At 41.1% G+C, this 25,793-nt stretch overlaps 2 protein-coding genes across 5 annotated transcripts in view; one reads left to right on the top strand and one right to left on the bottom strand.

Moving 5' to 3' along the window:
• Positions 1 to 1,341: 1,341 nt before the first annotated feature.
• Positions 1,342 to 11,304, top strand: LOC137286734 (uncharacterized). The gene is made up of 7 exons (XM_067818716.1): positions 1,342 to 1,523; positions 2,501 to 2,619; positions 5,701 to 5,837; positions 8,735 to 8,791; positions 9,404 to 9,543; positions 10,784 to 10,931; positions 11,152 to 11,304. Exons 1-7 carry the CDS (start codon positions 1,342 to 1,344, stop codon positions 11,302 to 11,304), a joined length of 936 nt encoding a protein of 311 aa, XP_067674817.1.
• Positions 11,305 to 19,982: 8,678 nt separating this feature from the next.
• LOC137286341 (phospholipase D1-like) overlaps positions 19,983 to 25,793 on the bottom strand; it is a 79,751-nt gene continuing 73,940 nt past the window's right edge. For all 4 annotated transcript variants that reach the window (XM_067818138.1, XM_067818137.1, XM_067818141.1 and 1 more), the window contains one exon: positions 19,983 to 25,745. In XM_067818138.1, the coding sequence (XP_067674239.1) occupies positions 25,521 to 25,745 (225 nt within the window). In that variant the 3' untranslated portion in view covers positions 19,983 to 25,520. The remainder of the gene's footprint in view (positions 25,746 to 25,793) is intronic.

The raw sequence follows: 25,793 nt of genomic DNA, 5'->3' as shown, positions 1-25,793 counted from the left end.
TTGATGGCTGGTTTCTGTCTCCGGATCTCAATGGCCTCTTGCAGTTTCCTTTGGCGCCAGTTGTTGTTGTTGGTAGATAGTATCCTAGTGTCCTCCCATCGAATTGAGTGTTCAGGGTTCTTGAGAATATGTTCAGAGATGGCCGATTTCTGGTCGAGTTTCCTGACTGAGGTCTGATGTTCCTTCATTCTGGTGTTGATTGGTCTCAGCGTTTCTCCAATGTATAGGTCGCCACAGTTGCAAGGGATCTGGTAGATGCATCCTCTCGGGTTAGGGTGTTCACAGCTGGGTCCTTTACCGTTGGCTTTTAGGTAGGTCTTGATGGTCTTGCCACTGGAGAAGGTGACATCGATGCTGGCTTTGGTCTTGATGTGGCGTGATATTTGATGACTGATGGGGCCAAAGTAGGTTCCCTTTACCATACCCTACTTTGGCCCCATCAGTCATCAAATATCACGCCTCATCAAGACCAAAGCCAGCATCGATGTCACCTTCTCCAGTGGCAAGACCATCAAGACCTACCTAAAAGCCAACGGTAAAGGACCCAGCTGTGAACACCCTAACCCGAGAGGATGCATCTACCAGATCCCTTGCAACTGTGGCGACCTATACATTGGAGAAACGCTGAGACCAATCAACACCAGAATGAAGGAACATCAGACCTCAGTCAGGAAACTCGACCAGAAATCGGCCATCTCTGAACATATTCTCAAGAACCCTGAACACTCAATTCGATGGGAGGACACTAGGATACTATCTACCAACAACAACAACTGGCGCCAAAGGAAACTGCAAGAGGCCATCGAGATCCGGAGACAGAAACCAGCCATCAACCGCGACCAAGGAGTGTACCTACCAAGTGCCTGGGACTTATTGATAAATTAATCTCATCTACCTGTGTACATTCTATCTATGTAATTCATGTATAGCCTATCTACCCGAGTACATACTTGTGTTTGTACATCACCAACCCTCATGTAAACATGCTCACCCCCTATCGTGTGTTATGTACATCATCCTATCATGCGTAATGTATCACCATTGGCTTCCATCCTTATCCCCAATCATGTTATGTAAACATATCCAATCAACTGTAATGCATTACCGTTGGCTTCCATCATTGTTATCTTAACTATCGGCTTCCTATCAGTGCTTGTTTATACTAGCTTTCGTTAACTCATTCCACTTGTTACTTTGTTATTGTTTTACCTGTACATATAATACACCTCTGTATCCCTTTCTCAATCACCTGATGAAGGAGTAAGCATTAACTCCGAAACGTTGTGTTCTCTCATAAAGAAGTTGATATCCATAAAATCTTCATTCTTAATCCTGACTGATATGGTCAGTCGGGGAGACCAACCGGCGAGACCATCCAAGGAGACCATCCAGCGAGACCAACCAGCAAGACCAACCATGGAGACTATAGATCATCGACAGAAGTGGACGGATTGTGCGTCTAGTCGGGGTGTCGGCCAAGGCCGTCGCCCAACCTACGACTCCGTCGACGATGAAGAATCGCCGTTGGACTTCTGAATGTGTGTAAGTGACAGAGCGGGTCTCCACATCGGGATCATTGGCCACTCAGTCCCGATGTGCGTTCTGTCACATGTTTACCACTTTGTATACCATTTCGACCATCATTCAACCAAACAATAATAAAATATGGCTGCTGCTGTCTTCATCTCTACAACTGACTCTTGTCCTCCCTGTCGCTTGTCCACCATCCTAAACTACCACCCGAGAGCGACAACCACGACCGCTCTTGGACACAACCATTAACTGCTCGTCGTACTCATGGGGCTTAATGCAGGTGTTGATGTACTCGTGGCACTGTGGTCAGAGTGTTTGCTCGACACGTCCAAGACGAAGTTTCATACTTAGGCTGTCTCATTAGCTGACACAGTTCAGCATTATCTGACGAGCTGGAGTACAGACCCCGATTTCTCGAAACAAATTTAAGTTTTTACTCAAATCTGAAACTGAGTTTCACAATTTGAAACAGCTGAAGGTTTAACTCAGCTGCATTTTTGACATATAAAACGCAAGCAAATTAAGTAATCTATTCACGAAACTCAAATTGTTTCCTAAAGTTTGGGGTTTATGCCGATTTCAGTTCATTCTGAGAAATGCCTTTTGTCAAATTTAGTACAATCTCAGACTTAAATTTGTTTCGAGAAATCGGGGCCTGGTTCAGGATTCACATCATATACACACACTGTCATGATCTGGTCATGTCATTAAGGCATTGTGTTTGAACCATTGCTTACCAATGTAATGGATCAACACCTGTCGAAAAATCACACGCCTGTATTGCATGATCTTGCCCATTTTGAAACAAATGGCTCTTGATGCTTTGAAACAGTCTTTCACGTAATACAGTCGCACCGGCTTTGTCCGCCCATGTACTTCATCATACCTGTAGTAAAGGTGCAAGACTCGACACGGGTCGATACGGGGACAGATTTATAACAGTCACGTGATGCTGCCAACGTTGTAGACATGGCAAAGCTGGAGCCGTGACACTCTCGGGAGGACGACAGGAAGGTGGCACCATGTTGACCAGATCTAAGATAAATTTAGCAAATGGAGTATTCTCCGTCCTCGTCCTAACCTGTGGTGAGTGTGTTTTATTTGTATCTTGCTGCAGTATTTAGCATTCATTTGACTTCTCGTTACATCAAAACACACAACCCGACGCCCTTGCTAATACGTGTTGTTAGGTAATGGTTTGGTGTTGTCTGGGATAATGCCTCACTGATTCATCGTTCTTTGGCTTGGATTATGACCCAAGGATGCTATCACAGTGTGGGTCTCTGCATCTGGTTCCTTTGAGACAGAGATTTGTGGATTTCGCATGAAGTTCCGTGTCAGTATCTAGAAAAACCCTCGTTACTCCGTGAAGTCTGTTTATCAAACACTACCTCACTTAAGAACAAGATGGGGTAACCGCGTGGTTTTATGGTGACTTCGACAGGATAAAGTACACGAAGCCCATCTCCACCATGATGTTCCTGTAACGCTGATAAAGACATATTCTTTCTGTTTACTTCGCCATCATGTAGAGTACAAACTTCACATTTGGAGAAATGAATAATTTAGAAAACGGATTGTGTCAGGTAATCAGTATGGGCAAATGTCACAGTGGGTCTAAGATCAATAATGAAAGACATTCTATATGTGAGACTGTTGTAACTTCACCAATAGAGAAATGGATACTGACATCTAAAATTGTAGGGATAACTGTAACTCAGTCTACATGAAATATAGCATGTTTTCCGAAAATGGTAAAAATGCCTCAGTAGTATAACACAGTGGTGTGGCTTTGACAATTCAAGACAACTGCAGGGACCTGGGCATTTCCAAAATTCAGGAATGACCATTCTCGTGAATTCCAGGAAAAATGTCAATACGAGTTTAAACAGTTTTAAACCTCCGAGACTTGCTAAAAAGATAAAACGTTTTATCATCCCCTGATCCTGTGATAGCAAGCTTTAAGAGATAAATGTTGTTTGTTAGAGTGTCACTGGATTGTCTGGACCAGACTTGATTATTTACAAACCGGAGCCATATAGCTGGAATATTGCTGAGTGCGGCGTAAAAATAAACTCACTCACTCACGCACTCACTCACTCACTCACTCATTGTGCAGTTCCGAACGTTATGAGGGGACCGAGAGACGTGACGGCTACCTGGCTATAACAAACAGGTTTCAGATGGGACTGTATTTACAGTTGTCACTGACAAATCACTGACTGTGTCTAATATACATTCACACGCACACGGAAACCTATAATGTTTAGGTAAGGAGATAAGAGGTGTCTTTCGAAGACAGAATTAAAGAATTATATGAAAAGGAGGCATTATGCTTGCATGATTTGGTATGATTATCATTCTTTGTTTGAAGTAAACACTGTCAGTTTAGTTAAAACTTCTACATCACCACAAGGGCAACTCTGTAAATATACCTGAAAAACTGCAGAGATGCAGTCATGTTAAACAAGCAATATATCCTGTTTTTCAAGATGACAGAAGTGTCAACTAGGATCGGGAAGATTCATGAAGTAATTCCTACTTCTCTCTACCACAACTGACGGTCGTGTAGGTCGGTGGTTAAAGCGTTCTGCTTCAATGTTGCAGAAGCGGCGTAAAACTCAACTCACTCACTCACTCATAGGATCGTTGAAGGATCTGTCTCTTATCTTAACGAACATTGATATCTCCACTGTATTTACTAGTCATCTCGGAGTGGAGTGGATGATGCGTCTATGATACTGTCACCCAACCAAACATCCTCATGTGCCAGTTCTCATCTCTCAATAACAAACACTGACATGAGACTGACTGTGAATACACAGTGAACGCACAACTTGCTTAATGTACATTCTGGCGCTTTGAATATGTTAGATCAGTGGACTGGTGTTTTTCTCTTCTCGGAGGTTCCGAACTGAAATGTGTTCTCGTGGTTGCTGAGACGTCAACAGTTTTTGGTGCGAAACCGATAACTTCATAGTTACTGAGACACGGTCTGGACTGACTGCTGGATGCGCCCATAGAACTATCCTGGTTAGACAGATATCACTCATGTTTCTCATCCTGCATGCGATTGCTGGTGGAAAATGATGAACAAATCTACCAATGTTACACACATACTAAGTTGATATAGAGAAGGTGCGTGAGTGTGGTTCTGCGGTATTTTACAACATTCAGCGATCGCTTGCAGGTGCCACCAGACATTGGCTTCAGAGACGGTATCAATGCGGGGACTCGAACCCGGACCTGAGACGTTGTCGGCGAACGCATTGAACAATAGGCTATCATACGCCGCCCCTTCCAATGAGACATTTATGACATAAGCCAAGTACATTACTTCAACTCGATTTCAGTCAGATAACTGGTGTTCCATTTCACTAATATTATTAAATTTGCATTTCACCATTACACCGTCTATTATGTTCAAACATTTATGATGGTGTATAAATATCACAGACAGGACGTTTATGATGGTGTATAAATAATAAATCAGAGTAGAAGGAAAACAAATCCACATATTTTCATCTTTACTGAACACATACGATATGTGCGCGTGCAGCAGTTACGTACTATACCCTTTGATGTCTCGGGTTGATGTATTTTGTCTACCTATTACCTAGCTAATAATACCTAGTTAATGTTGATCTAACCCTGGTCGTCAATGGTCTATGAACATAGGTGAAAACCAGCATGCCTGTGTGGTGATGGACAATGCGTCGATAGGGCCGTGGATGGATGAGGAATCTCAATAGGGTGATATGCGGGGATGGGGATATAGGACAGGCTTGACAGGGAGATAATGCGTATTCTACCATGATTTCAGTGGATTGTGATTGGTTAATTAACGTTATTCAGAGGTACATAATCACGTAATATACCTTTGATTTTTTAACACAGTGTGTATTTTGTTAAATCCTAATGACACGGTTATGGTAGAATGGACACAAACATATTGTGTTGGAAAATCAGAGGTGTTTAAAGTAAGATAGCAATGTATGTGTATCTCCTAATTGTACACAGCGTGGAATGTGATTAATGTGGGGAGCAGTCATTGTCGTCTATAATATCTGGCAAGGGAGCGTCTGATTATCATGAATGCACACACAGGCACAAATGTGGCCTATTATCGACTTGGGCTGTCTTCATTTTGATGATATTCTTTACCAGGAATATCCTTCAGCGTGCTGGTGTATATGTTTTTCAACAAGATTGTAACAGCCGCATTGAACAGCATCTACGACACCAGAGGTGCCAGTGCCTACGCCGCCTACGCGTCGTCGCCGATATGGGCTATTGGTTTTGCTGTAAGTATCCCCCACTGGTATGGGTTATTGGTTTTGCTGTAAGTATCCCCCACTGGTATGGGCTATTGGTTTTGCTGTAAGTATTCCCCACTGGTATGGGCTATTGGTTTTGCTGTAAGTATCCCCCACTGGTATGGGCTATTGGTTTTGCTGTAAGTATCCCCCACTGGTATGGGCTATTGGTTTTGCTGTAAGTATCCCCCACTGGTATGGGCTATTGGTTTTGCTGTGAGCATATCTCACTGGTATGGGCTATTGGTTTTGCTGTAAGTATTCCCCACTGGTATGGGCCATTGGTTTTGCTGTAAGTATCCCCCACTGGTATGGGCTATTGGTTTTGCTGTAAGTATCCCCCACTGGTATGGGCTCTTGGTTTTGCTGTAAGTATCCCCCACTGGTATGGGCTATTGGTTTTGCTGTGAGCATATCTCACTGGTATGGGCTATTGGTTTTGCTGTAAGTATCCCCCACTGGTATGGGCTATTGGTTTTGCTGTAAGTATTCCCCACTGGTATGGGTTATTGGTTTTGCTGTAAGTATCCCCCACTGGTATGGGTTATTGGGTTTGCTGTGAGCATATCTCACTGGTATGGGCTATTGGTTTTGCTGTAAGTATTCCCCACTGGTATGGGCTATTGGTTTTGCTGTAAGTATCCCCCACTGGTATGGGCTATTGGTTCTGCTGTAAGTATCCCCCACTGGTATGGGCTATTGGTTTTGCAGTAAGTATCCCCCACTGGTATGGGCTATTGGTTTTGCTGTGAGCATATCTCACTGGTATGGGCTATTGGTTTTGCTGTAAGTATTCCCCACTGGTATGGGCTATTGGTTTTACTGTAAGTATCCCCCACTGGTTTGGGCTATTGGTTTTGCTGTAAGTATATCCCATGGGCTGTTTGTTTTGCTGTAAGTATATCGCACTGGTATGGGCTATTGGTTTTGCTGTAAGTATATCCCACTGGTGTTGTATTCTAAAATCCACTAACTTTATATACCACTGAAAGACATAAGAAAGGAATTCCAATGCCAAGGCGACAAACTTCCCAGTACAATTCAGTGAAAGTGGACATACAATAACAATATAGCAAAAAGGTATAAAGCAGTAAAAAACCCAAGGATGACGATATCCCCCCTCGCTGACAATGATCGACGCCCAAAATACGCCAAGGCTTACTAAAGCAACTAACACACCACTCTCGGCTAATGGATCTCAACAGAAACAATGAGATACCAGTACAACACTGTTCCAACATGGCATGCATGTCGAAGTACACCAGACTGTGCATGCATTCAAACCAGTGCAACATATTTCTGAAGGCACCATGCATTCTCTATTTGTGAAATGGTAAATGCATGTCCGCTTCCACCAGATATCCTGATCTGAGAGGACCACCTCTTGCAGTCATCCATATGGTGTCTTCTTGAAGGGAGGATGCCCCTTTGTGCTTTTTATTCTCTGCAAAGAAATGCTGATGTATTCAAGATGTTAAGATAAAGCCTTGGCGATAATTCACGATCAGGATTTTCAGCTGCCACAGCGAGGAACATGTTGATCACGGGTGCTTATGTCAATGCAGCGCACATCTCCCCGACGGTGTATCGAAAAATAAGAGACAACTGAGCTAGACAAAGAAACGTCAGAGTCATGATCTCTTATGGGAGTCTGTCACTGTCAATTTGCAGCCACGGATGATTCCTGGGTTTACGACTGTCAGTAAAACAGTCTCAACATCAGAAACATCTAAAGTCTCCCCTTTCCTAACCTCAAGTCAGTTCCCTAAACTGCATAAGAACGTCATGGCTGCACGTCGTGTGTACTACCTAAGCGTGTTCCCCCGAGATCCTGCACTATGCACCATTATGTTGTGGATGATGGTGCATGAAAACAATGCATGACTGTAGCGGTGACTAGTTTTTCCTAGCCACCAAATTTTGGAACAGGCAGATTTCCACCTTTTCCAATCTTTGAAGAAAGAGACGACGGGAAGGCATTACCAACAGATCATGACATAATATCTGCCATAATATCTGGAGGACCTTTAATCAACCGGGAGGAGAGGTCAACAAAACATGTAAGATCAGCCTCGGACAGGATTATTGAAAGGTGTCGATTTCTAAACTGACACTGTAAGATCAGTCTCGGACAGGATTATTGAAAGGTGTCGATTTCTAAACTGACACTGTAAGATCAGCCTCGGACAGGATTATTGAAAGGTGTCGATTTCTAAACTGACACTGTAAGATCAGCCTCGGACAGGATTATTGAAAGGTGTCGATTTCTAAACTGACACTGTAAGATCAGTCTCGGACAGGATTATTGAAAGGTGTCGATTTCTAAACTGACACTGTAAGATCAGTCTCGGACAGGATTATTGAAAGGTGTCGATTTCTAAACTGACACTGTAAGATCAGTCTCGGACAGGATTATTGAAAGGTGTCGATTTCTAAACTGACACTGTAAGTTAACTGAGAAATCTCATTTTCTGTACCAGAAACTTTCGATGTCAGACCAATAAATAACAGAAGAATGTCAAACAAGACACAACTGTACTAGAATTAAATAGGTTTACAATTGATTGCAGACTACTGCTAATTAGTTACTGTGGTAGCTCCCATTACAGTGGCAATGCAAACACAAAGGCTGTACCATCTAAATGGCAGTACATTTGGTTGTTCTTTAACACTCTGCAGTCTTCAGCAATGTATGGTCGATTCAGACTGGCTATCCAGAGAAGAAAGGACTTGTCTCCAGGTTAACCACTGCTCTTGATTTAATGTGAGATCACAGAAGCACGCGCTCCCCTCTGTCCCGAATGGTGCGTTCTTACAATCATGTTTTCGTATTATTTTATAGAGTTCATAAAGATGCAAAACTTATACCAACGTTTCGTCCACAGTTCATTATCCCTGGTCTCATTGGCGTTATAGCGGCCTGTGCTCAGGGCAAGGGAGGGGTGAGTACATTGGTAAAGTCATGACGGTACAAGGGAGGGGTGAGTACAGTGGTAAAGTCATAACGGTACAAGGGAGGGGTGAGTACAATGGTAAAGTCATGACGGTACAAGGGAGGGGTGAGTATATTGGTAAAGTCATGACAGTATAACAAGGGAGCGGTGAGTACATTGGTAAAGTCATGAGGATACAACAAGGGAGGGGTGAGTATCATGGTTCAATCATGACGGCACACCGAGGGAGGGGTGAGTACCACGGCAGAGACACTACGGCATGTAATATTGTTGGAAGTGTACACAAGGCGTTTATTGTGGGTCGCCCTAAGACTGACGCTGACCATAGACTCTCTACTTCGAGATGGTCTTCTTTTTGAATATTGATAATCTCTAAATTAATCATTTGAAACCCCACTCTACACGTTCGGCTTCAAATGAAATTTAGAGACTATCAATTCGGTTTAACATTCATCTGATTTCCAAACACAGTACGTTTATCACCTAAAAATTAGAAAATAGAGCAAATCTGTTTCGCAAAATTACGCGTTCTTTTATCCAATATCAGAATTTAATCTTGAGGAGTAATGTATGGCCGTACATATCTGTTTGCGGCTTCAGTACATCACCCAGATGGTGTTCTGCATCTTGACACTCGTCATCATGGGAATCATTTTCATCTTGTGCCTGCTCATCATCGGGACCTTCGCCAGCCAGGACCAACAGTTCTGTACCACCCTGCTTTCCTCGTGCGTGTGCAGGTCAGTCCACCTCTGTAAGTCGGGATCGGTACACCTGTAAGTCAGGGCTAGAACACAGCTGTAAGTTACACTCAGTACACCTCTATAAGTCAGGATCAGTACATCTCTATACGTCGGGTTCAGTGTCAGGTGGTGTACTGCATGCGTTGTTTTCAACAAACGGTGCTTGCCATATGTAGGTGGTTGTTATTCGTTGGTGTGTTCTATACTAAGTATTATACGTGGTTTCGTATAATATATACGTAAGTCATATACGTAAGTAAGTTCAATGTTTTGGAATACCTAAGATCCGAGTTAGATTCGGTCTTCCTCAACCCATGCCTGTTGCATGAGCGGACTGGGCCTGGCCTACTGACTTGACTGAAGCATTCTAGAATGCCATCATATCCCAGACTAAGCAGATTCGTGTTCATTATATCAGTCACTGGATTGTCTGGACCACATTCTATCATTTATATGCTGCCAGCAAATGGATAGATTATTGCTAATTACGGCTTTAAACAATAAACAATAAATTAAAAAGCAAAACACACATGTAATTTGGTGTTGTACACTTAAAGGAGTGTGTTTTGATGTACATAGGTGGGTGATGTGCGTAGATGAGTAGGCACTGGTAGGTGATGTATGTGGTTGGGTAATGTACGTAGGTGGGTGGTGCACATAAATAACTAGTGTCCACCAGTGTGTGATGTACGTAGGTGGGTGATGTCCTGAGGTGAGTGATGTGCGTAGAAGAGTAGTTACTGGCAGGTGTTGTATGTGGTTGGGTAATGTACGTAGGTGGGTGATGTCCTGAGGTGAGTGATGCACGTGCGTGGGTGATGTATGTATACGCAGGTATGTGATATACATAGATGGGTGATGTACGTGGGTGAGTGATGTACGTAGGTGGGTAATGCACGTAGGTGGGTGATGTTTGTAGATGCGTGGCCGAACGCCGGTGGAGGACATGTTCACATGGCAGGTTTGACAGCAGATGAGGAAAGAAAGTACTGAAAAGACACTTCGACTGTAAAATATTAATATCTCAACCCATTCATTGAGAGCAACTCCTATAGTTTATATACATGTATTTGATATTAGATACAACTTTCTCAATACTTTCTGGGGATACTATACGTTGTGATGTATTGCACGTGAGTGCGTGATGTACGTGGGTAGGTGATGCACGTGAGTGCGTGATGTACGTGGGTAGGTGATGCACGTGAATTATGTACTCATGTGAGTTCTGTTTGTGCAGCAACGGAGGCGGGAGTTCGGCCTACACCTGTGAATTACTCAACGAATTGAACACCTTGGGTCAGTCCATCGTTGCTATGGTTATTTTAGGGTGGATATTCACTCTTGTGGCCACGATCCTTGGTGGCATCCTCGCATGTCGACGAGAGGTAATACCATCCATGACCTTTAAAGAACGCATAAATAATCCGTGGAAACTGAATATCAGAGGAGTGAAAGTAGACCTTATTTTTTGTAAAATATATATAACATCTTATTATGCAAATACACGTCACTAGAACCCTCTGCGTATGTAAGTGTATTGGTGTGCTTGTTTGTGCTTGTGCTTGTGTGCATAATTCACTGACATGTGAAGTTACACTGTTTCAGCGGATACAGCCTGGATTCGTGATGCAGCCGACCATCAACGCCACTGTTGTACACACCAACACCATGGGGCACATGGGTCAGCCTCCCCCACAATACACGCCCGAGAATCTCCCACCCTCTCAGTACCAGCAACCACCCTCACAATATATGTGAGGACGTCACAGCCAGTGTTCTCGCCCCGCCCACTCACACAACTCCACTATTACACATCGTCATTCACGCTCACTCACACACTTCTTCTGACACACACTCCCTCTCTCTCTCACACACACACACACACACACACACACACACACACACACACACACACACACACACACACACACACACACCTTCTCACTCACATACACATCCTCACTCACAGACACCCTCACTCACAGACCTCCCCACTCACACACACCTCCTCACTCACACACACATCCACCTCCTCACTCGCATACACATACTCACTCACACACACCTCCTCACCTTCGCACACACCCTCGCACACTCACACAACTCCACTATTACACATCGTCATTCACGCTCACTCACACACTTCTTCTGACACACACTCCCTCTCTCTCTCTCTCTCTCTCACACACACACACACACACACACCTTCTCACTCACATACACATCCTCACTCACAGACACCCTCACTCACAGACCTCCCCACTCACACACACCTCCTCACTCACACACACATCAACCTCCTCACTCGCATACACATACTCACTCACACACACCTCCTCACCTTCGCACACACCCTCGCACACTCACCTCCTCACTCACACACACCTCCTCTCTCTCTCTCTCTCTCTCTCTCTCTCTCTCACACACACACACCTCAAAACTCACAATATACGAGGCAATCACCGCGTTCATCAAAACACGTAGAAAAGAACTCATTCGACACAAAACAGGTATCAGATTTCACATTCACGCAAACACCTTCGCATTGACCACAACAGATGTAACAACCTTCACATTCACCACAGTCTACCCCAATTTTAAAAATGTGTAATCCTAGGGCACGCTTGGTGGAGATACCACTCAAGGAAAGTCGGATATATTTGATGTCTGTACATATTGTCAGACAAAGGCCCGTGTTGTGTTTTCTTTGTCAGCTTGTTATATAGAGATATTATGTTGAGTGTTGACTAAGCCAGCTTTGTCGCTGGATATTTTGTAATACAGTTAGAGTTAGATATGCTTGAGAATGAAAGATGATCAACAGAGAGGTATGGTTTCCTTTGCTGCTTATTTTAAAGAAAACCCTTGTTAGTCAGCTTTTAGTCTCTTCTTCCCATAATTTGGTGGATTGTTGGACTTGCTACCATTACCACGCATCAAGATGATCCCTGTATCGTCTGTATCATCTGTATCATCTGTATCACCTGTATCATCTGTATCGTAGGATGTATACATGTGCGGACCAATCCAAACCAAAGCTTGACACCACCGTCTGACCTTGTGGAAGATGGTTTATGGCAAGCATGATGCTTTTGTGATAGACAGCGTCTATCTTCTTTTATGATGCAAGAATTCGGTGGAGACCTTTCCCCATTGTCAAGCACTACTTCACTCTGAACGGAGACCATGTGATACATTATATAGTGTCTGCTCTGAATCATCTAGGACATGCTAGATGGAAAGGCTCCTGAAGTCATTCCAGGACATACTAGATTCAAAGCCTACAGACGTCATCCGAGAACACGCTAGATGGAAAGGCTAACTGAGGATGCACCGGACATCTCTGCCATCGTTAATCTATTTATAATTTCACAATATCTAACGCGAAATGCTTTGGGTGTATTTTGTGTGTCAACTTGGCATGTTGCATTTCTGGTAAACTTGAAACCGTCCAGAACTTGACGTGATATATATATGCCACTAGTCTGTCGTGTACACAAAGTGAGGTATGAGAGAGATATGTCCTGTGATATTCTACTACTGGAAACATTCACACTCACATACATCAGAATTTTGAATATTTGCTGGCTATTTTTATATAAAGTGATAGTTTCTTTAATGTTTAAAATGTGCATCCAGTTGTTAAGACAAGATATTTGCATGTCTATCCATGTGTGGTTATTCCACACTGAATGTTTTGTATTGTTATATTGTTATTGGCCAGTTATAAACTCTGCCCTGCATGATGTGCTGTCCATTTTGTTATTCAGGACGACATACTCCTATATCAGTGCCTACTGTTATATCAGTGCCTGCTGTTACATCAGCGCCTACGGTTATATCAGTGCCTGCTGTTTTATCAGCGCCTACGGTTATATCAGTGCCTACTGTTATATCAGCGCCTGCTGTTACATCAGCGCCTACGGTTATATCAGTGCCTACTATTACATCAGCGCCTGCTGTTATATCAGTGCCTACGGTTATATCAGTGCCTGCAGTTATAATAGTGCCTGTTGTTTTATCAGTGCCTGCTCTTATATCAGCGCCTACGGTTATACCAGTGCCGTCACGAACCCTGCTGCACGCGTACTTCTGTAATGAGCTGCTCGGGGCCGTATTCTCGAAACGTTCGTAGCCCTTATATTTCTTAACTTTGATCGTAGCCAGTGTGTTCGAAATTGACTTACGAAGTTTGTAGGACAGGTAGCCTGCTGTTCTTTCAGTGATTCAGTAATAAGAGCTGAAAATTGTTCTAATATTGTTATTTAACACAGTTGAAGGTGTTGGATTGTTTGTGACATGCGGTAGTTTTCATGTTTGAAGTTGGTACCGGGCGTATCATTATGGCACGAGCCTTAACGTTTTGCAGTCAGTAGTTGTTGGTTACGATCACGCTGTTGACAGACTTGTACCGCTGATGACGGCGTCCTCCTAATTGTGAGAAAGCCCTGTTGTTAGACATTCATTAATGGTTAAATGTCACATGGAACGTGAAACACAACTTGGCAGATTCTGGTACCTTTCGGTATGCACTTACTAAAACAAATCATAAAAAATGCCAATTCAACCTATAAAGTTGAAAAAAAACGCGATGAAAAAAAAAAAGCCCGCGAAATCGGAGTTCAAACGTTTCACTAAATTCCCCCCAGCGCTGGGTAGAAAACTGGTTTCAACAGCTGTGCTGCGCTGCGTCAATAACGCATGCGCAGTGAATAAGTTCGCGGAGCTTGAAACACTATGCATGCCCAGCGTCTGAGGTCGTGAGCAGTAGTCTAATCTTGGTTGTGTACACAAACAAGTAAATAATCTACTCGTTACGTAAAACAACTTGTTGATTGTGGTAAGCAGTCTCTGACACAGAGAAAGCTTAGTGTCTGGTTTATTCACACCTATATGTCTGTCTGCCTGTCTGCTAATACATGCAATACACAGCTTCAATCACTGACCACGTGCAATTTGAACTTAACACCTATCACACTATACGACATACTGAAAATAAGTTGATTTATGACTCGTGCACCCGAGTCCCGTGTCTGCCACATTATGTAATTAGGCACGTGTGATACACATGACATGTTTTTATGTCTGTGGGTTGCAAACAAACTACATTCATTTTTTTCGGATGACTGGATCTGACGGAAACTGGTGCAAACTCTTGTCAGTTTCAAGTCCTACTTTGTACTTGGACGAATGACAGATTCCAGCCACGCAGTAGTTTACCATCTCTACTGACATGATTTTTTATTGGATCGAGCGCAAATTCAGAGAACATGTATTTTCCAAACCCAACATCTCTATATACATTCTTCATGGATAACGACTTCTTTTCGTGTATATGATTTTGTTTGACAACAGTATATGAATCCATACTGAAACGACGCATCAAGTACACAAAATGAAGTTGTTATCCATAAAGAATCTTACTTTCTTGTGACTGGCTATACTTCTAAAATGCCCATCAAACAGATCATCTTTCTGTACACACAATCAGGGATACTCTATAACAGGGATTGGTCACTCGCTAGCTTTCCTTACCATTTGTACTAATTAACGTGTGCCTCGTCATGCTCCACTGCACACGTCAACTTGGTTTGTTCTCAGCGCAAATCGGCTGCGCTTAACAGTATTTCAACCAGTTTATTGTCGGAAACTATCGGCATCTCCCGGAGTAATACTCGGTAAATTGGAGTAGGCTCCCCTGAATGTTGTCACAACAAGCTGGTTACACTTCCTGTCGCCGAATGATGCATGCGTGGATTAATGAGAGGACTTGAGAATGTGTTTACACATTGCCTTGTTCAAAGACTCTCTGTTTATGTGACAATTTTGATACAGCGTTCGAAACGATCGCCAGCCCAGAGGCCCAGCGTCGGTTGTTAATGTATCAGGCCAACAGTTTCAGTTATCTGCAGGCCCTTGTGGTCTTCTGTCAATTAGATCTCATTTCTTTTCAACTAGCATCGTGCCCATAATTTGTATTAATGTTCAGGAATTATCCTTGATCCCTCATGTTAGGATAACTTCCAGTTTCACTTCATAGTATTATATATTCAGTGCCGCATAGGAATGTCAGCAGTCTATAACTAATGTAAACTTCTCTGTGCTCCATACACTTCACTAATGGATTTTGTAGGGACTGTGAAACTCTCTACAATGAAGACTATTTTGTTTTTATTGGTTTGATTTCAACAAAATGGGTATGCAGACTTTAAAGACTGCAAGTGGCAGCAAGCCCTGATGGCCAAATGGCAAACTAAAGGTTATTATGTTGTTATATGTATTTGAAATGACCTGTTACACAATTAAAATGTCTCATTATGTTTCAGTGGTTTTCTGTTTGTGTGGAATGCTTAGGCTGCATAAAAATATGTTTCTCAGGCACATTCTTTTCAAAACTGACGAGTAAGACTTTGATTTTTAATTTTTGATAGAAAAAATGTGACGAGGGAGGAACACATTTTTATTTCTTTTTCCTTCAGGAATACAGTTTGGAAAGTTAAGCACATGTTAATGAGTTGTAGATTCAGTCACTCTCATTCTTACAGACACTCAGTCTATAATGGACAAATGGACGGTCGTGGCAAAGTCGAAATTATTTTTTTTAAGAGGGCTGTTAATGAAGATGACCAGATGTCTTCCTGCATGTGCGCAATTGCATGGATACTGACAGAATGACAACTGACACAGTCACTCCCCCCTAAAAAAACAGAAAGTTTAAAACCATCACAAAGCGTTAAAAAGTCCTTTGCAGTTTTGTCAAATATCAACAATAGTTTCAGAACTAAAACATTCAAGCATCAAAGGCATCCATGGCAGATTAGAACAGATCAGATATGTCATACCTCATACTTTCACCAGATAGAATATTCCCCTCAATACTTAGAGGTGTCTTTGAAAGAAATGAATTTTAGGACGACTAAACACATTCAAACATTGGCTTGTAGTAATGAGTGATCAGATCAGATCAACGATATGTCATATTTTTCACACACATGAAATACTTGTGAATGTATACACCCTACCAATTATTTTTTTAATTCATAAAATCATCACTATTACTTCCAAACACCTCTCACCAGATGGAACTTTTTTCCCTAACAGAAATTAAAGGTGTGTGTGAAAGAAGTTTTTTGAGCAATAACTAGAAACACTCAAAAAATGCTGTGTAGTATTTCAATGGCGGATCAGAACAGATCAGCGAGATGACACGTTTTTCACACACCTCAAATAAATCCTAACAATATGTTTAGATTATCAAATTATAAACATTACCTGCAAACACCTTTCGGGTCATTGTATATTCCCCTCATAAATATTTAAGGTGCATGTGAAAGAGGTTTTGGAGCAATAACTAGAAACACTCAAAGTTATACTATTTCAATGGCGGATCAGAACAGATCCGCGAGATGGCACATTTTTCAACACCTCAAAAACACCCTACCGATTTTTTTTAAATTATAAAATTAGCACTATTACTTCCAAACACCTTTCACTAGATGGTATGTTCCCCTAATGGAAATTAAAGGTGTATGTGAATGAAGTTTTTGAAGCTGAAACAAAAGCACTCAAACAACGCCGTGCAATATTTCAATGGCGGATCGGATCAGGTCGGCGAGATGGCACATATTTCACACACCTCAAGTACGTCCTAACAATTTATTTTAGATTATGAAACTATCACTATTACCAGCAAACACCTTTCGCCTGATGGTAAATTCCCCTCATAAAAATTAAAGGTGTATGTGAAAGACGGTGTTGAGCAATATCTAGACACACTTCAAACAACGGCGTGTAGTATTTCAATGGCGCATCAGATCAGATCGGCGATCTGCCACATTTTTCACACCCCCCAATTAAACCCCAACATGTTTTTAAGTCACAAAACTATCACTATTTTTTGCAGATACCTTTCAACTAAAGGTATAATTTCCTGCTAAAACTTAAAGGAATGTGTGAAAGAAGCTTTTATTGACGAAACTCAGTCTATCTTCGCTGTGTACCGATAATTGAAGCCAGAGAGTTACAAGATGCCGACTTGAAACTTTACTACAAACATATTTTCTTATACTGACACTAATTACAAATATGTGACTAGAACTGAAGTAACAGAACAGGTGACTTATGTTCTACGTGTAGGATCCGAGTTGTCACAACACTCAGCGAATGTAATCAGCTGTTGAAAATGAACCGAGCTCAATCTTTAATACTAAGCTGCCGCCATATTGTCTCCACTGGTCACGTGACAAAGCGAGACATACGTTCAGCGGTTTTTCGAGGAGTTTCCACTCCCCTCTCTATATAGGCTCCCTGACACAATGAGCCCTCAGCATATCAGCAAATGAAACAGCTAATCGGAAGCCGTCGTTACACTTGAGTGCATATGACTGGGTTCGGTCTCCCGATGGCTTCGTTTCGGGGGAAGTAAGCCCAAGTACAAAATATTGCACTTTTGAATTGCGATTGTGCGCTTATAATTGTGTTTATTTGGGTTTTTTTTTTAAAAAGCAGCAATGTATATTATTTGTCATGAATAAGTGATAAATGTGTTATAATTATATTTGATTTTTTGGTTGCATGTGACCTTTAAGTGCACATAGGTGGTGCTTCCACATCCCTACAATAAAAGTGGGAACAGCCCTTCGCTGAAGAGTACTCACGGGAGGCATAGGTAATAAATGGTGTAATCAAAGCTGTGGACATTGTTTGATGAAGAACATTTATTGTTTTCAATAATAAACACCGATAGATAAAGAAAATTATAATGAAATAGATTATCAAAGATATGGAGCGGTCAGGCCAAAATCAGTGCTTGCTGAAGGTCTGCCATATAATGGTGATCGAAAAGGGAAGTCAATGGTTAATAGATACATTGTATAAGTTATAATTAAACAGTTATTGCCATCAAATGTTATGTTGTGATGGCAAATTAAATACCATTTTTTAGAATGTACAGTACAATTTATGGTCTTCAAATGCTGGTTTTCATGTTCCTTTGCTATCGAGTGTCAAGAGCACCGTATCCTACAGGATACTGGACTGTATTGTATTTCGCTCACACGATCTGTACCTAGCATGGCTTGTAAAATTCATTCTCATTGATCAGTTTAAACAGTTGCAGCTTATTACCTTTAATGTAGGAGCATTCGCGTTTTCAGAACCTTGTTTGTTACAATTACCGTATTACTAAACACTCTGGGTAACTAAATTTAGAACTTTGAACCATAGGTTGTCCATTGAAACAGGACCTTGTTACGGAACATGTGACCGAACTGTTGATCATATTGTACTGCCCGGCACTAAATCGCTAGACATCAATTTCTTTCCTAATAGAAACGTTTCTGTAAACATTCGCATACTTAAAAAATAACCTGTTTATATTGTGATTATAAACCATTTAATTCTAAAGCTATAAAAATGATCAAAACTGGACCATGTCGTCTAAACCGTACTATCTGATAACTGAGGGCAGTATGTTTTCTTCGCTGATTACCTACTCCACTGTCTCACATCTGGGAGTCTCACAATTGGGAGTTCTCACAAATGGGAGTAGACCCTGATGACGGGCGTCGATCTGGTCGACCAAGAGATTTTTATTGGAACGACTGTTAGGTCACCGTGCGCAGATTGGCAGTAAAACTGACGAGGAACTTCGAAGTTAAAGGGTGTTGAAGCAAGTGGACAGACAGTTTTCGGCCACGTAGATACAACCTGCATGTCCGATGTCCATATATTTTATCCCACAACTGACGGGCAGTCGCATCACTGCAAGAAGTCCTTGTTGTTATGAGCGGCAGTAACTGAATGTGGGGCGGACGGAATGGGCGTTTCCACGACAGCACGTACGTGTTAGGTGCCTCGGTCATGGTGACTGGTGGGATTATTGTGACTACCATAACGCCATTCACGAACCTGTAACTACCCGGTAGTACAGAGAGACAACATCCTGGGGGCATACGGGATGCCATTTGTGCGCCGATGGGCATTGTTTGCAAAAACACATGGGTACCTTCAGCTGGAGAACATGTGCACCTTATCAATCCAGCACTGTCCCGTGGTCTAAACTATCTGTACATCAATATCAACAACCGTCAATTAGTCTCAACGAACTTGGCGCTGCTCTGCAGGAAGAATGGGATGGACTGAATCAAGCTGATATTGGAGGTCTGACAGGAGTGTGCCTTGTGGGAGCAGGCAGGATCGTCCTGAGAATGGCTGCTGATTCAAGTGGTAATAATGAGTTGGACTTGGTATATGATGACATAAACAGTTGGGTGTTTTGGCCAGCCATGTAGCACAGCCAGAGATCTTTTGATGTTCATATTTAACTATTTATTGAGTGAAAATTTAAAATATCAAAAGTTGTGACGTCTCTATAAGTATTGTAATATCCCCAAATTTATTAATGCAATAGATGAAATAAGACACACCCAAATTAGAACTGCATAGATTTTATTTCAATAATAACCTGGATTATGCATTTTCATAAAAATATAATCTATGGGCAAAAATATACACATAATACCCAGAATGAAAGCCAACAAGGGTTTTGTCAAATGTATTCCATATTAGACAGCAGTGTACCATCTCTCTAAACAAGGGTTTTGTACAGCATCATTAAGCCCATGGTATGAAAACATTCATCGTCCAACAACTAGTAGAGGCTACAAAGGACATGTGACCACACCACTTCACCAATACAACTTATTCCCAAACAAAAACAGATAAAATGATCAAATCTGCCAGATACTGATAGATAGTAATGTCAAAGGACCAAATGAGGCTTGTTTAGATTTGGTTGATGAAATGGACTTAAAATTGCTCATTTAGCCTGAAATATTACCAAGCACATTCTGTAATGTTATGAAGCCGTTACATTAAATATTACAAATATTTCGTAATATTGTCAATGTTGATTTTATACGTTTAGGGAGTTAGTGTATAGGCATGCTTATCATCATGTTTACTGGGGGATAACACAAGTCTAGTCTCCTCACTTGCTGAACCAGACAGGAATTTCACTTATACTTTGTCCAATTAAAATCATGTATCAAAATCCATCCAGTCTGAATACTAAATGGCAGCTAACACTCAGTGTTTAGTCACTTGTCAAAGTGTGTGTATGATCACCTGGGCTTTATCGAGCAGGGAAATATTCCTGCCAAGTTTGTAAGGCTGAAACAGGATTTTCACTGTCCTATGGTATTGGAAGATGGTTTATTAGTCATAGTAATACTAATGCATGTCAAATCTGAGTATCATGGTCTTCATGTACCCCATGAGTAGAGAATGTCAGACAAGCATGGATACCAATGCCCAAGACAAGAAGTCCTGTCACAACATTCATCATGGCCAAGACTCAGGATTAGGAATGTCCACAGCAACTAATAAATAACATACATGCAGAACATGGTTAAATGTAACAGATCCAACGACAGAAGTGGTTAATAGACCTACCATAAGATGCATTTTCCCATAAAATAAATCACTTTAATCATAACAATGTCGCGCTGCATAACAACAAATATGCATGACAACTTTTCAAATATTCAGACAACACTAATGATGTATACTTTCAAATTGTTTATCTGTATGTTATGAACAAGTCTTCTTCTACTTACTGAGTGCCAGCAGCATACATACACAAGAACATGGACAAGGTGACAAGTCTATTGACAAGAACAGGGAGTAGCGAATAAACAGACATGTGACATGTCTATTTAAAAGAACCATGAGTAGGGAATTTACAGAAAAATGACCTGTCTATTGAAAAGAACAATAAGTAGGGAATGGACAGACAGGTGACATGTCTATTGACAAGAACAGGGAGTAGGGAATGGACAGATAAGTAACCTGTCTATTGGAAAGAACAGGGGGTAGGGAATGGACAGACAGGTGACCAGTCTATTGGCAAGAACAGGGAGTAGGGAATGGACAGACAAGTGACTTGTCTATTGAGAAGAACAGGAAGTAGACAATGGACAGACAGGTGACAAGTCTATTGACAAGAACAGGGAGTAGGGAATGGACAGACAGGTGACCTGTCTATTGACAAGAACAGGGTGTAGGGAATGGACAGACAGGTGACAAGTCTATTGACAAGAACAGGGAGTAGGGAATGGACAGACAGGTTAAAGTGAGGCGGTGTCACTACTGTTGTCATTGTGGCAGCCACAGAGAAGATCTGCAGTGAGAAAATAATTCACAACATTAACAAAATAGTCTTCTAAAATAGATATAACTTTGGAGACAAATTTGTTATGCAGTTACAGATAAGTTCACTGCAGCTTATGTTCTAGCTTCAGAATTCAGACACAGGTGAAGTCAAGCTGTCTGTCAGTCTGTCTGTCTGCAATGCCAACTGAAAGACTGAACACTTCACTGACCAAGCCATCAAAAGCACCAGAATTCACTGAAGTGAAGTTCCATCTCATGATTGTTATAAGAATAACATTTGACCTGATTATGTTTCTAGGTGTGTCTGCAGCATGCCACTGATCCTGGGTTTCAGAGAACAGGCAAATGTCATGCATTACCCCAGGCTTTTCTCCCACATCAAACAGTCCTGCCACAGCATCACTGAAAACCAGTTCATAGCAGCATTAAACTCACTCACTGGACAAAAGTAATGGGAGGAATTATTTAAGCTGAACATGTACATGCTGAGATCAAAATTAACAACAGAGTAATTCTTGTAATGATAAATAGGAACTGATTCAGTGAACAAAGCTAATCACAACGTTTGCACGAACATTACATGGACTGAAACAGTACCACTTACTTCCATGATCACCATAACAACAGTTCCAAATACCATTGGACATATTCTTCTCAAAAGAAGTGAAAGACAACAAAATACTTTCATATTGTTGAAGTTAATCTAATTCTTTCATTCTACCACCATCACAGACTATTTATAGTAACATAAAAGCATAGAGGGTCCTTAGGTTCATTCAAGTAGTATATTTATGCTGATGTTTCTGTCCAAACCTTTTAGAAACACTTGGGATGCGTGGGAATAAAGTAACAATGACATCACATATTGTTTGAACTTTATAGTTTTACTGTATAAAAAAAAGAATGTAAACAAGTAAATATAGGAATGCATGAAATATGAACAATGTACACTTGAGGTAAGAGAACAAGGGATATAGCAGGAAGCAGCCATTGCCCTATCTGTGTAATGTCACTAGAATCTACAGAAACCTCTACTTAAACCATAGCTGTATCTGTACAGTCGGTGTGTCAGACTGACAGCAGCAGTAGCTACATGCATGACAGAGCCAGATGTAGGACCACATTCAGATACAAACCACATGGCTTTATAAGAATACATTGTACAAGAGCTATCTTTGACACCAAGTAGGAGTGATTGATTCCGTGGGCTGTTGAAGCAAGAAGATGAGTACAATGCCATAAAAGAGACAGACTCAATTTCGTGGAACAGATCTAAAGACAACAATATACATTGGACACTTCAGCAGAAACATATATCATGGAGTGTTCAGAGAATGGACCTGACTGTATATTCCACATAACATACACACTTTATGTAAACATGCAACAAGCTAGCAATACTCAACACAAAAGGTAGATGTTCCACAGATGATAAACAAGAAGGGTTAAAAGGTTACAAACAAAACAAGAACTACAATTCCATGACATGGTAATTAAAAATTAAAAATGACTAAAAGCATGGTTCATACTATACCTAATCTCGATTGGTTCAAATACCTACAACTTACATTTCTAAATGACCAACTTCCAACTTGAGTAATGAAAGGTTGTAAAATAGCCAGTGATGGCTAAAAAGATTAATAATCAGATTTTTCACCAATAGCGAAAATATAAATGGTTATTGATATGAATTTTTTCATAAAACATACACAAACTTTCGTAATTAATTATACCTTTAGCGTATTCACCAGTACACAAAGGTAGGGTTTTACCCATGGAGTGCTTCTGAACTATGTTCAGAAAACTGTTTTCGCCAGTAGTCCAGAAATATGCACCACCCACCAGTGACGTCTTTCAGACTTTATTGGCATTTTCTGTGAAAATTACTTCTCCAATATCTATTAATAACTACATCAGTATTTAGTCAAATGATTTATGTCAACAGTCATCACTAAAAACAGACAATAGCGAAAGATGGCATGAGACAACATCAAAATATGAAATTCTACGTAATTATTTCAGACCTGGAGAAGACTTGGCTGGTGATCATCTACTGGATGAAGGACAGGACCAAGATGTCCTCCACACGTGTCTCTGCATTTGTTCATCATGTTCTTATGACATAATTCCTTTAAAACTGTATACACCCAGACAAAATGTGTTTACAGATTACCAAAAAACATAAATAGATCTAGTTCATACAAGTGATTGCTTAAAATTTACCATATATCTAAATATCTCTACATGGACAACACTCTACTTCCGTGAAAATGAGAAAAAAAATTACTTATAAAACCATTTCTTTCAAAATTGAAAAATACAATTCATGACATTCATCACCGCATACATCCTCCCAAACACTAAAAGTACTTTTCCCCTAAAGAATGTCGGTTCGTTATGTATTGGATCAGCAAAACAGACAGATGATAATAGGAAGACTCAGGACAGAGTATCAGAAACTAGAGTTTGGACATACCAGCATTAACCATACAGGAACGAACACAACATAAAGAAACACTGTTGTGTTGAATAATAAAATACTGATTTCATCATGCATTCAGTGACTCAATCATTGAACAAGTTTGAGCAACATTTCAGAACATTACAGTACTGAGCTTTAGTGGTCCACTAGTCTCAGTACAGCATGGAAACTTAGTGACAATCATATTCTAATTTGTCTAAGTTGGGTACAAATACACTGTCCTACTGTTGTAGACGACACTGAAGACTGACTTATCTGAATCACAAACTATGTGGGTCTTGATGTAGATTATGCTAAAAGTGTCTCTGGCCAGTTGTAGACTACACCTGTTTGTTGTACATTAGTAACGAACTACAGATACCTGTGTATTGACACAGTTACAGCCAGAACGTACCCTGACAGACTGCACTTTAATCTTGAATCGTAATGAGATCACTCAACCTTAAGTTCCATTTCTACCAGTCATCACAATAAGAACACACAGTATGGCACACCATAAAGTATGTAAAAGATTTCCCCAATTTCACAATTCACAGCGTTTGTGTAGGAAGATGTTAATCATGAGTATCTATAGACACCATGTTTGACACCAAGAAAGACACCCTGACTGGAACTGTGTCACTTCTACCTTGGCACTTGTCACTGAAATACCTATTGTAAGAAATGAGAAAAGTTATTCTCACAAGATCTATACAACATGAACCTTATAGTTCAATTTAATAAAAATGGAAACAAATATAGATCTATTCAAATGTTTAAGACACTTAAAATAAAAGTCCATGAGATCCAAATTGTGAAGAGTTCACACTGACAACATCCGAGACCACTCTGTGTGAGGGTACTGTGACATAAGTCATCATAACTAAAATGATTTTACCCCAATTATTATGCTTATTAAAAATGATACTAGTAGCCACCAACATCAGGCAATGAGCTGTGGTTATTGACAAGCTATTAACATCAGCAGAATTTGGTGTTTGCCTGCAAATACCAAATTGCTAAGTTCTGTTGCGTTCTGTCAGCAGTCAACGTTACCAAGATCCACAATGTCTATCCACATGTGGAAATGAACCCCTGTCTCCCCAAGATGAAGAGCAATCTCTTGACTTCCTCATAGATGTGTACTGTACACACACTGTGAGATCACAAACAGCCATGAGCCACAGCAACCAGTCTACACAACAGAGAAGGAGGCAAACTCGCCCAGCTGTCACCAAGCTGACACTGTCACCACTTCTTCTGCATGTCACAAAGTTGTCCTAGCAAGTGCCAATGACTGATGACACATGCTCCATCATCTATCCTTCCATCTCCAGCATCAGGTCCACAGGTAGGAAGGCAAAATGGCCTCCTTTGTTCCCACTTTCGGTGCCAGGTTTTCATACTTCAGAAAGTTCAGTGGGATGAGGACCACATAACCTTTGACTTTCTTTAGCATTTCCTCGGCTTCTGATTGGTTGATTTCAACAAGAGGTTTCTCAGCCTGGAATTTCTTGAGGTCTGCAAAGCTGTGGACACTATCGCATGGAATGCAGTTGAACACCTGAAATAGAAGATGTTCATGTTCAAACACTTACACCATGTGTTGTAT

This window comes from Haliotis asinina, chromosome 6, assembly GCF_037392515.1.
Source record: "Haliotis asinina isolate JCU_RB_2024 chromosome 6, JCU_Hal_asi_v2, whole genome shotgun sequence".
Classification (NCBI taxonomy): Eukaryota; Metazoa; Mollusca; class Gastropoda; order Lepetellida; family Haliotidae; genus Haliotis; species Haliotis asinina.
This window is presented reverse-complemented; position numbering and strand designations above follow the sequence as displayed.